General features: G+C 42.5%; 2 protein-coding genes across 5 annotated transcripts in view; both read right to left on the reverse strand.

Moving 5' to 3' along the window:
- Positions 1 to 2000, reverse strand: part of dock9b (dedicator of cytokinesis 9b) — a 103272-nt gene extending 101272 nt beyond the window's left edge. For both annotated transcript variants that reach the window (XM_072683664.1, XM_072683670.1), the window contains exon 1: positions 1483 to 2000. In XM_072683664.1, the coding sequence (XP_072539765.1) occupies positions 1483 to 1599 (117 nt within the window). In that variant the 5' untranslated portion in view covers positions 1600 to 2000. The remainder of the gene's footprint in view (positions 1 to 1482) is intronic.
- Positions 2001 to 4165: 2165 nt separating this feature from the next.
- Positions 4166 to 13326, reverse strand: part of bmpr2a (bone morphogenetic protein receptor, type II a (serine/threonine kinase)) — a 31609-nt gene continuing 22448 nt past the window's right edge. For all 3 annotated transcript variants that reach the window (XM_072683681.1, XM_072683680.1, XM_072683678.1), the window contains 3 exons: positions 13048 to 13217; positions 11586 to 12862; positions 4166 to 8445 (listed from right to left, as the gene is read on the reverse strand). In XM_072683681.1, the coding sequence (XP_072539782.1) occupies positions 8177 to 8445; positions 11586 to 12862; positions 13048 to 13217 (1716 nt within the window). In that variant the 3' untranslated portion in view covers positions 4166 to 8176. The remainder of the gene's footprint in view (positions 8446 to 11585; positions 12863 to 13047; positions 13218 to 13326) is intronic.

The raw sequence follows: 13326 nt of genomic DNA on the forward strand, positions 1-13326 counted from the left end.
GGATTGGACAAACAAGCTCAGGCCAACTGCCACCATTACATCATTACCCCACAGAAGGTGAACTACGCCCCCCGTTTAATCTTGTTTAGATTACTGTAACACTCTTACTCCTGTACTTGGTGTCAGTAAGTCTTTTTTAACTGGTGTACAGTTAATGCTAAATGCAGCATCACATCACTATCCGTCTCTCTTCACTGGTGCCCTGTGCAATACTGAATCTAGCTCTTTTATTAGGGTTTTTTTTGTTGCTCTAAATGGATGTACACCTCCTTATATCACAGAGTTACACCAACCTAACTTTTCTTTCAGTTCTCGGAGGTCTTTTGAACATTTGAGTTGCTTCTGGCTGTTCTATGGTCTCGGCTGAAACTCTAAGGCAACCAGACATTTGCAGTCACAGTCCCATGGTTTTGCAATAGCCTTCCAAGGGACCTTAGGTCCGCCTCCTCTGTTGCGCCTTTTAAAGCAAATGAAAACATAGGCGTTTATAACCGTCAGATTCTGAAAACTTTGTAAATGTTTGTAATTGTTTATTTTGTTGTGCCTTAATGTCTATGTATGATACTCTGATGCAGAAACCATGTATGTCCAAAATGGCAACTTTCAATGGAGGTTGATGTAAAATGTCTTATTCCAGGTCATTTTGGAGCATTTCCATTGGTCCGTGCTTTGTGAAATCTTGATACAGTGTAAAAAACAACTGCCAGATTCACACAGTGTCAAAAACTGAAAGACAGTTTGATATGAGACAATATATATGTTTATCATATTATAAACATTGACCCATTTACAGCTTGATTCAAATTTCCTTACCTTTTTTTTTAAACAATACAAAACCTAATCATCCTATGTGGCCTATATGGAACCATGATAACTTCAGGAGTCAATCAATGCTTAAATGGCTCTTTACCTGGTTAAATGACTCTTCTGCATGAGGAAAAAACCCTGGCATATGCCTCTTGAAAGACCCTTGTGTTCAATATAGCACCCAAAAGGTTTCCAAATTGTGTCCAAGTAAAAGAACCCTTTTCAGTACTATATAGAACCCTCTTCGCTGAGAGCACAATATTATTATTTCAATAATAATGTACCAATGATATACTTGTACTTGACTGTTAGTCAAACTGCAGTATGGAAAAGGTACTAAGCTAATTGTGATCTTCTAACCAACATATTCAGAACTTTACTGCCTGTTTTTACACCTTAAAATACAGCTGCTGTTTAAATCAACAGTTTTAAACGATCTGAATGACAGCCTGAGACTTTTAAGACTGCATAGTACTGAAGCCTACCTCCTCCCTGAAGTCCACCTCCATCCTCACTGCAGGTGTCTGTGAGGTCAATAACGGCTCTGGCTGCTGCTAATAACTGTTCTATTATAATTCACGATAAAATAATAGAGATGATTCATTTTACCAGTTATAGCAGAAACGAGACAGCTGGCCAAAAAAAAAAATCTTTTTGGGAGGAATATGAACTTACCACGAGTACCGAGGTCCTCACCACCTCGGAGACGCTCTGGCGGAGCTCCGCGGCGGTGCCCGGTTTGCTCAGCCCGCGGGTGAACTTCCTCGTCTCGGGCTGAGTTGCCGAAGCCATCGCAGAGGACGAGCTGTGGGAGTACAGTGAACTCTAGCAGCACATACTGAGCGCACAGAAACTCAAAGACGCCTCGGAATGGTCCTTCATGGCCAAACGCCACGGCTCAGCCTAGTTCCAGCAGCGGAATGCGGGCTCGCTGTCTGCGCCACACCGTCAGTCACCTCACCTCACCTCACCTCACCTCACCGTCCGCGGCCGCCGTTTGTTTGTTTTCGCTGCTGGAGAGCCACGCTGCTCAGCGACCCCGTTTTCAGGCTACTGCATCACCTCGTCACTTCCCCGGAGAGTCGTTCTCCGTGCCAGGCTCGGCTCGAAGTGACTCCCGGGCGAACAGCTCCTCGTCCCCTGTTCGCTCATCACCGTCGCTGCACCGCTCTCGATGGGGAACTCAGGACCAGATGTCGACTCGGAGTTGAATGGTAGTGCCAGTGTTTATCAGTCCGGTTCACTCTGGACTGAATCCAGTCCGGGTTTGACACGCGCCCAGCTCGCAGCGCTCTAACCGATGCCTGGTTCAGGCGTTAGGAGGTCGGTCTGAGCAAAAACATGGACCGGAGATTCGGATTGGAACCAGTTGGTTGGTTAGTTTTACCATTTTGGGGCCAAAAAGCCATAATTCGGAGCAGAAAATAACTGTAAATCACAGTAAGTTAATGATTTGGTAAAAAACAAAACGTCATCATTTTAAACATTTCATTTATTTACATTTCTAATCGTTTTAGCTATATTGTGTGGAAAACATGACGTCAGATCTGCTGAAATTATTTTATTTGAAATATGTTTCCTATTTTTCGGTTGAAAACTTAAATATTATGCTAACCTAAGACTGAATATTGTTAGTGGTGTAAAATAATTAAAAAATGGTTGTTGTTTTTTTTATTACAGGACAGTTAAATAGGGCTCAAAAACTGCTGATGGTGCTGCAAAATGATTGTACGGGTTATATATACATAATATATACATATACACATAAATGCTAGTTATATTAGTAATATTCTAGCTACATACAGCGTGGATCTGTGGCCCTGACTTTACTGCCGTTCAGTACAACAACAACCCCAGTTCGGCATCGCAATGGTAGAAACCCGCTTTATCACAAATGGAGGTGTTAGGTTTGGAAAACATGCAGTCAAACAAAATGAACTCTGACTCTTTAACTATGAACGTTATTCATATTTCAGGATGCAAATTAGGAAGGATTAGTGTCCAGTTATCTGTGCAGAACCTCAGGGGAAAGGCGTCTGACCACCACTTTCTTCCCCTTACTTCCAAGGTTATGACGATGAGGATGAGCCGACTAGTGGTGATGCAGAGGTACTGCTGTTACAGCCCTCCACAACAGCCCTGCTGCTCTACCGTCCAGTCTAGTTTTAGTACAGTAAAGTTTATGGAAGCATTAAGGAGTCAAAGATGGCTTTGTCTGCTGGGTAAATAAGTGGCCTTTCTGAAAATTCCTGTGGTAAATAAAACATAACATCCCAAGCTCAATATATTTCCCCTCAATGTCACTAGATTCTCTGAATTAAAGTCATAAAGTAGCTGAAATTCAAGCTAACACTGAGACACACTGCACCCAACAGTAGTAACCTCACCAAAATACCCCATACAAAGCAGTAAGTGTCAAGTGTGCGTGCAGCGAGCGTGGATTTTTTTCTATTTTGAGAGCTAAACTGCCTCGTAATTCAAAAGACTGGGAAATCGTTTTGGCTTTGGAACATTCTTGTTTAGCACGGCAAAACAGCATGGACTTTCGGAAATCCCATTTATTTTTTTTATACAGAAAAGTAGCTAAAAGAATGCTACCGATCGAAGCACGACTTCAGGTATTTACTGTATGAAGAGACTGTATGTTGAGTGAATTACACCAAGAATTTAATACATTATATCTTGCTTTCTGAAGCTCAAAATTCTCAAATTTACATGGTCTCTACTGTACTCTCTCATCACCAGCAGGGCACACACTCCCAAAAATAGTGGTATCTCTGTGAGCACACAACTGTTATTTCCCCAAATATATGACAAGAAACGCTGTACTGTATAACCCTAGTTTAGAGTAGGAGAAAACGCTATGATAAAACACATCCCTCGTCAACGAATTGCTTGTGTTGGTGTTAAGACTTGGGTTGGGTATAAAAACTACTGATAGTGTCATAATTCAATGAGGCCAAGCTTGTGATGTCATACTAGGACTAGGACAAATTTGATGTCATGTAAATTTGACGTCACAATGACACCAAGACCAGAATTTATTTTAGAAAAACTGTCTCCTAAAAAATTGACTATCTTTGCAGACCCATCATCTAGTATGAGGCCGAGGTTTATGAGTGGTGTGGTATGAGTTGGAATAAAGCATGATGATCAATCACATTACTTAAGAAACTATGAAATAACACATGGAATTTTGTTGAGACCAAATATTAGTAAAGAAATTAAATAAAAAATAAAAAAAAATTCTTCAACATGGCCTTGATTTGCTTTGAATTTATTCATGTTAAATTAATTTATGCCAGAAGTATATCTTGGGGACAGCTGACTGCATACACAACGTGCAAAAGAGACATAATCCAACTGCAAAGCATCGTTTATTAAAATGCAGCGAGTAACAATACAGGTTTGCAATCACAAATTTCAAAGTGTACAACCACGCAGCATTCTCATGACCTGGCAGAAGGGGGCGCTGGAACGACTGACCAGAACAAACACTGCACTTACTGAACACTGAACAGCTGACATACATAGAAAGAAAATAAAAAACTCACAGATTCATTTAAATGCATGGAAACAAAAGGAGTCACCAGGTCAAAGTTAGCTCATCTTGTGCTCTTGGGAATTAAAAAATGCATTAAATACATGCAACAGTCGGCCAGAAAAGGGATCGCTGACAACACTTCTGAAGGTCAGCAGGATCTGGGACAGTGTAACAATGCTGTATTAGTTTGAATTCAGAAGCATCATTGAGTTACTTGAGTACAGAGCCGTTCACGTTGGGTCTGTGCATTAAGAGCGCAGTGCTGCTGCTGCAGTCTCCTAAAAAGACTGTTCCAAGCTTTCTGTTTGATCAGACCACGAACCTTTCACCTGTGCTGTGGCCTGTGAACTGTACTGTAGAAACACATACAGTACTTTCTTACCCACAAGTACACAAACATCATGGGGAAACTTGCAGGGCCTTCTGGTTTTGGGGGAACTTAATTTTAATAAATTTGAATATACTGTACTGCAGTACACTCTTAAAAACAGGTGCTTCAATCTGGGTTAGGGGGCAATGCCACCGAAGAACCACTTTTCAATAAAGAACCATGTTTCTAACATCTGTGTTTTTTATAGAATCAAAAGAGATTCCTTACTTTTGTCTAATTTTTCCTAAATTCTCTCAGTTTGCAACAGTTTGCCAATTAACCCACCCGTTCGTAGCTCCCCCTAGCCCTAACAATTCTCCTGACATAAGGAGGGTAAGGACTTCACACGTGCCTCCTCCGATACATGCAAGCCAGCTACCGCATCTTTTCTAACCGTCACCAGGGCTCCCAGCTCCGACACTTGTGACGACCAACAACAAGAATGATGAGGGGAGAGAGCACCATCTACTCACTCAGAACTGGCTGAACTCTGACATGTACCTATTAATATAAGCCCACTACATATATCGCTGCTACTGTTTTACAGTACTGTTTACTTTTGTACTTGCATAATGCACATGCACTTAACATATGCACATCCATACTCTACTGTACTCTTTTACTTTCCCTCTATACTTTTACTTAACTTTAGTGTACTTAGTATATATATATATATATATATATATATATATATATATATATATATATATATATATATATATATATAGTATTACACTTATTCTGTTTCTCTCTTTTTATAGTGATATTTATAACATTGTCGGTAAATGGAGAACCTGCAAAGTAAGAAATTCATTGTACAGTGTAACTGCTTGTTTCTGCTGTGCACATGATAAACTCTTGAATCTTGAATACTGAAAGGTGGTTCTTCTATAGCAATGCTCACAGACCTGTTTGAAGCACCATTTTGAAGAGTCTACTACATTATAAAGTATTGGGGTTAAACTAAAAGTGTCCAATCAGGATTTTCCTCCCATGATGCTGCTGTAGGCAAATCTTTGAGCAGCCATGTTCAAATTAATTATTCTAAATAAAAGTGAACAAATCCTCAACAAAAACAAGCTTAAATATATATATATAAAAATGTGTTAATATACATTTTTGTGAAATTCAACAAACAGACAGCAATTGTGTATTAAAACAGACAGAGGTGTCATCTCTGTACAGGCTGTGTAATTACTTTGACTTAGAAAATCAGCTAACTTGCATATGACTGTATCTAGGTAAGTACAGCCAAGTGAGCTCCCATTGGTTAGGCTGTCAGGAGCTGCACTGAAAGGACAACGTGTCAGACTGACTACCAAAACAATTTAGAAGGCAATGAATCAATCAATGAATCAATCAGGTTTTCTAATGGGTGGAACAAAGAAACTGTAGAAAGCATGGACATCGCAACAGCTCTCAAAAATGAAACGGCTATCAAGAATGGAAGGCGATGGAACTATGTCGTCCATGTTTTCTACAGTCTAACCAATTTGAGGGGAAAAGAAATGTCATAAGTCCTTCTAGGACTGAACATCATCAAAAGTCTAGGCTGCGTCCAAATGGTCATGCGAATGTTTAGAAGAGGTTCCACCAAAGTATTTGGTGCAGTACTGGACATGTCACTGACTGGGATCCCATGGTTTCCTAACCACTGGGTTTTTAGTCAGATGTTAGAAATAGAAAACAGTGTCTTTTTACTGAAGATATCGCTGTGAAACTGCTACATACACGTTAACCTAATGTCACTGTTATGCAAAAACCTTGTATCTCCACAAGAGTACTTTTACAGGAGGAGGAAAAAAACTTTTAATGGATGTCATGGTAGAAAGATTTTATTTTCAGTAATTCTGGAGCATTTCTATTGGTCCATTAGTTTCTAATGGGTGGAACCAATTTGCAGAGACATAATGTTGCTCTAGTACTTGAAGTCCTAGCTTAAGATTGAATGGTTGAATGAAAGATCAGGTAGTCATGTGGATCCGCATGCTTGTCAGCTCCCTAAAAAAACATCTTGACTTTCCATGGAAGTCAATATAGTAAGATTTAATTCCAAGTAATTTTTGGAGCATTTCCACTGGTCCATTCATCATGGAACTCTGCAAAGTTTGTAAATGAAAATGTAAAGAACAGTTGCCTCCAAAATGGAGATATTAGGCATTTGTGTTAGTGTGACAGCAGCAATATGCTTATGTTAACAAGCTTCAAATATATATGTGTAATCCAGAACGGCCAGGAAATGCCCATGTGCATCGCTGTTAGCTTTGCGCTAACAGTCTACTAGAATTCAATTGGAGCGCTAGCTGAAAGCTGCGTTCTCATTGAAGTTTTACATTTATGGCCCGAACCGAAAGCCTAGCTCTAATAGTCACGGTTTTCGACACTGACAAACACACATACGACAAACACACTTCCACTACTACAGAAAACACATGAACATGTTATCCAATAATCTGAGCTCTTTCTCTCCCACACACATACATATACACATATATAACATCTAAGCAGGTCCATAGTCATATCATGATATCAAGGATCAAGAGCATTTGATACAGTGCAAATCTGGCTTAAGTCTCCGTACATAAAAAGCATACAAATATAGTACACAGGTATATCCAGTGCACAGAGGATGGAGGGTGTATTGTGATCGTTGTGTTTGGTCTGCACCTTAGAAACCTGCAGTAGCTTCACTTTCAGTGTCACTACAGACTCAGAATGTTTAACAGGCCTTCAACAGAGTCCCCCCTAGCAGAGGAGCTTGCTGGATAGGTGGACAAACCTCAGAAAGGAAAGGCAGCAGAGATTGTCGTCCATGTTTTCTGTGCACACAGCAATTTGGAGACCATTTGTGCTGTATTCATGTAGTAATAAAAAAGTCCATAGCTCATTTTATAGAAGGTTCATTGTCATATTTAGACTTAAGGTGAAGTAGAGTAGAAGAGTTGAGTGCAGGGAGCAGGAGTCTGCAGTGCCATCCAGCTTAGAGGACGGTACAAGTGCTAGTTATTGGAATTACACGTTACTGGCCTGCACTGCCGACTAATAAAGCTTTCAGACAACCGGTCTGTATTTTTTAACCATGATGTGCTCTCCTTTATACTTACTAGGATATTTATAAAACATTGATTGTTTGAACATAAAGGGAATAAAGATGATTCCTACATTTAAAAGTGCAACATGAAAAAGGAGAATAAAAAAATGTAAGGAAACAAATTCACACACATGTCAAAAAAGCTGGAAATGCTGAGAAAAAGGACAGGCGTACAGGTACGCTCACTCAGATATGATTTCTCTTAACGGTTGACACCCCATCCCAGTGGAGTCAAACTCCTCCTAATTCCATCCATGTCTCTTGCCACAGCCATTCGAAAGGGCCTCCTTGAAGTTGAGAACTGACATCAATATCTAGGGATGCACCCAGATGCTCAATACGCTATGTCTAGCAGGGTGGCGATTCAAAAGTTGCAGTCACTGGGATCAGAGGTGAAGCTGGAGGCCATGCCCCCCCGGCCGCACAGGTAGACGTTGGGAGCCGATTTGGGTCTGCTGGTGCCCGCCTGGCCTGGTCCGTGCTGACCTCCAGTGCAACTGTTATTGTTCAGTTCCGTGTCCGTGGTGATGACCCAGGTGGCCGGACGCCACTTCTTCAGGGCGTAGGGTGTCTTCACTCGTTTTTTGATCTTGTCTCCCGACCCTTCAGTCCCGTCACAGTGCGACTGGCCTCCTGTAGGGAAGAGCGAGCAGGACATGAATGATCGGGTGACGGCTTTGTCCGGCAAGGCGGGCCGTGTGGGTTCATGAGATTAAAAAACAAAAAAAGTGTAATCTTAAAAGTTTAGCAAACGAGAAGAGAGGAGACTAGTAAGGAACTGATGAGATTATGAGAAAAGAGAAAACGAGTGTGTGTGTGTTTTAGGGTTTGACAGGGACACGAAGACACAGGTGTGGTCCGTAGCTGACTGCAATGAACAATAACACGCAAGACAAGATGATTACGGTGAAACCTATGAATATCACAGCGGACAAACCATAACAAGTGCAATAACAGAGAAGGACTTCTGCCCAAAGGTCTGTTCAAAAGGACTGTTTAAAAGGAATAGCCCTCAGCACCTCCCTCTGTTCTACTGGACAGGCTAGACTCTGGGCTCAAATGTAGTATTTTAAGTTTTCAATGTATAAATATTGTGTGTGTGACCTGGGGTGTAAATGCTCAGATACAGTTTATCAAGCCTATTTACAACCCTGTTATTTTGGCTTCAGAATAAAATGTATAACCTCTGCCCTGATTGGCTGGTTTACAGAACAGCAACAGCTCACAGCAGCTGTAGCATAGTTTTGAGCACTGTAACAGGAACATTGTAATTGTATTTGTATATATTCCTGATTTCATTTTGAGTCCTCTCAGTGTCTTGTTGGCACAGTGTTCTGTTAGCTTGCTAAAAGGATCGTAGGATCTGCTAGGGTTAGTTTCTATCTTAGCTCGGATGCCTGCTGACATGCGGCGCTCCCTTGGAATCCCAGCGCAGCAATGGCACTTCTTGGAGTGGCACTTCACGGCTAGCGTTAGCTTTTAGCCTGTATAGTCTCACTTCCTTTTTCTCCCAGTAGTAGGTGTCGCGTTTAGCCTCAATGGGCAGGGGGTATGTAAATTTTAGGAGACATGAGTCAATTATAGGGTTATATAGGGAACTCTCCTTATTCTAGGCCAGTTTTCTGTTGTTTGGCTAAACGTCACATCAGTTCCTCTTGGAATTTACAATCCTACAATTGCAAGAATTCATGCACATTCAATCCTGGAAGTATTTGCCAGGGCTTGCAATTTTTTTCCCCATCCTTGCATCATTTAAAGATAACTGCATGCACGCTTGTCTGATGGGAAACAAACATTTGCAAGCATTTGTCTGCTCTGGGTGTCATGACTGAGCCTTTCAGAGCAATATGGATGCTGGATTGCAAGTTTACAGCATAACAAGTCATACAACAAGCACTTAGCAGCTTTTATGCTTTTATCCTCTCGTGCTGGCTGATGCTGCTTTCCCTACTGCTCTTACACATCACACAAAAACACATCCGTGGTTGGCTTTTGAGTGTTGAGAAAAGTGCTACATTACATTGCAGAAGTATTTAATCTACATTTAAAAGGAATATTAGCCTACATACTACTCAAACATACTGCTGAAAATACTACTAAAAATTAAACAGCCTATGGTCCAAAGAATAGCCTCACCAGTTTATACAAAACTCCCCGTAGTTACTGAGTAATACACTGTAGTGTGAAATAAGCCTTGCTGCGTTAAGAGGTTAATGTATTTTTTAAATAAGTAATTGATTTTAATCATATAATTACAGCCTAGTTTCCAATACTACTGTTGTCAATACAGTGATTTTGTACTATTATTTAAAGAAAGGCATGTTCCCAATATTAATAATAAGCTGATCTGAATATTATGCACACTTTGCTCTGTAAACAGAACAATCACTCTGCCAGCGGGAATGCTTCTGCAAACTGAGCAGGCAGTAACCACAGCAGCTGTACAGTAGGGGGCCTGTGCAAAGGGTCTAAGCATATGGGTGTTCTGTGATAAGGCTTATGGAAGTGCTGTGTCATGGAGTGTGCAAGAGTCAGGGCATCTTAGCGTACGTGAGTAGCATGCGATGGCTGTGTGTATGTCTCAGGAGAAGTGTCAGTGTGTGAGTGTATGTGAAAGGTAAAGTGAAAGAACTGCGACGGGGTGATGCTTGACAACAGTAGCTGACATTTCTGAATGTCAAAATCAGTAACTGTATAATCATCTATTTTTTGGACAATAAATGAACAAAAGCACTGACAATTCAGGCTTCAACATCAATGCTTCTCTTCCTCTTACATATGTACTTACAATTAGGTCCATATGTATTTGGACAGTGATACAATATTTGTCATTCTGCATATGTTCCACGAATGGATCTGAAATAAAGCAATCACGGCTCTTTTTCAAAACGTGACATCTACAATCAGGGAGCGCCCACAGCAGCTCCACCCTGTGTCTCTCAAATACAAAATGAGGGAAAATTAGCTAATTTAAGCTTATTTGGCCATGTACTATATAGACACAGAACAGAAATTGGACACAGGCACGTAAAATCAGTGACTTTCGTATAAATGAGTGTCTTTGCAGGTGTTCTATTTTTATTTGTGGATCATTCAACTGGCCCTTTCCTGTCTAAGTAGGCAGTTCTTAGCTATGTTAAGGGATGAAACCACCCACGCTCTCAGAGCCCTATCTTACACCCTGCACAAGGCACGTTGCGATGCTCATTGCTATCGTACACCCTGGCAACAGTCTATATTCATGTCTTCTGTCTGCGTCGTTTACATAACAATGCTTGCAAATATATCTACGCTGATGGGCGTGGTGGTCTTGAAATGAGGTGTGTTCAGGTAAATTTCTGGCGTATTGCTATCTTGTCAACTGAAACACAGGTGTTCATTTCTATCTTGGAAGTAAATTCTCAACACAGACACATGTAGCCCAACGCGCATACACCCCCGCTTTGTGCTATTGAAATAGCAATCCACCAAAGTCAGACCACACCTGGCTCTTAAAGGGAATGGCTAGTGACACGTTGATCGGTTTATGGCCCAAAACACACCAGTGACTAATTAAGAGAGACTTTTGATCATTTCCTATTGTTACAAAAGCAAAGACACAATGACACGCCCTAAATCAAGCTGCGTTGTGTGCGCTTGACAGCTCAACCAAAAGATCGCTAAAATATTGCCCTCAGACTATCTGACGCGGTCTGGGTCTTCCAAGAGTTCTGAAATAATAATAATAAATGAAGTAATATTACAGAAGAAAGTAAAGGAAAGTTTGTACTTACCCAGCAAGGGCAGTGTAGTGATGGATAAATCCAGTGAGTTGGGTCTCTCAGGCCTGCGTACTCGGTTCTGACGGAGCAGGGCCTCTCCTTGAGGGACATCTAGTGGCTGGGGTGGGGGCTCCGCCTGGGTCTGAGGCTCTACCTGAGGGGTCACCAGGTCAGGAGCAGGGCATGGGAGGGGTGCAACCTGGGGCTCTGTTACAGATGCAGATTGTGAATCCCCAGCAGGGCCAGCACTCTCGCTGCTCTCTCCTCCTCCTCCTCCACCCCCTCCTGCCTCTCCTTTTCCATCACCCTCCCCTTCTCCAGTATTGTTATTGCTGTTGTTGTTGTTAGCATTGTCTGGCTGTGCCTCTCTCAGCAAAAGAGGTTCCTGCTCATCCGGACTAGTGGTCAGGAGGCCGAAGGTCATGTCTTCAGAGCTTGCGCCGACTATGCCCTGAGATGCAGCGCTGCTACTGGCACCACCTGATAGCACCTGCGTGGATCCTGCAGTTGAACTGTCTGCTGTTGTGGTATTGTAAATGCTTTTATTGTTCGTAACGACGGGAGGTGGATCAGTTGCTGGGGCGATGGCTTTAGTTCTGGCCACACCCCCATCAGACTTCCTTAGATTGCTCTTGCCCAGCTTGCCAAACTTTAGCCTCAGGGATGAAGACGAAGAAGAGGAGGACAACTTCCCTGCTGGCTTTGTGTGCAGGCTCAAGCTGCTGGGCCTCTTAGGGACGTTTTGCTGCTTCGGCATGATGGTCATTGGGCCGTCGCCATGGCGAGCCTGCGAGCCGGTGACTTCCGCTGCCATTTTGATGAGAGGGTAGAAAGGGCTTTGTGGGTTCAGTGTTTCAGGGGAGCAGAACTGCTTCTGAGAGTGTTCCATCAGGCTCTCGTCGGAGCTCTCACGCAGATTTCGCTGTACCTCACTTGGGTCCAGCTTGGGCATCTCTAGGTCCTCCTGGGTGAGATGGGGGCAGGGTGCTCCACTGCTAACCCCTGGTGGCTGCTGGCTGGCTGGATGGGACTCAGACAGAGGTGTAGGGGTACTGCTGTCTGTTCCAGACTGCCGCGTCTGGGCCTGCTGACGCTCGTAGTTGATGCAGTTGCTGTTCTTTTCCACAGCCACACCTCCTGGACCGTTAATCCCTCCTACTGAGGCGGGTTCTGTAGAGGCATTGCTGTGAGGGGGTCTGGCCGCACTCTCTCTGTCTTCAGCCGTAGTTGAAGATGAGAATTCCGGGTAGGTGCCAGCCTTTGGCGTTTGGTGTCCATGTGATAAGTTCCTTATAGTTGCAGAGCATTTAAAAATGAGAACATCTCTACCCACTAATGAACAGCTTTTAAGACATTTATGACAGCACAGATAGGACAAAAAACTGTGACTTGATTAGTCAAAATAGAACCCATTGACCTTTTGTGCAAGGTTTGACTGACTACTAAAGGTAATTGATTTTTGCTTATTGATTACCTGTGATTGTGCAGTGCAGTGCTGCGGTTCAGTGCAGGGCTCATGGATTTGTCGCGTTCCCAGAGGAGAAGCAACTCAGCCAGACGTTCCTCCGCACACTGGGCTGTAAGCCGAGCCTCTGCATCCTGATCCCAGCAGTCCTCCATTGTCTCCTTCAGTGATCGTACGGCCTGAACACATGGAATAGGAATGGCGTATCAGTATAAATGGGTAATGGTATAGGTAATGATAACAGTTAAGGGTGGGAATCTCTAGGCACCTCACAATTCGATTTAATTA

The sequence above is a fragment of the Salminus brasiliensis genome, chromosome 7, assembly GCF_030463535.1.
Source record: "Salminus brasiliensis chromosome 7, fSalBra1.hap2, whole genome shotgun sequence".
Taxonomy (NCBI): Eukaryota; Metazoa; Chordata; class Actinopteri; order Characiformes; family Bryconidae; genus Salminus; species Salminus brasiliensis.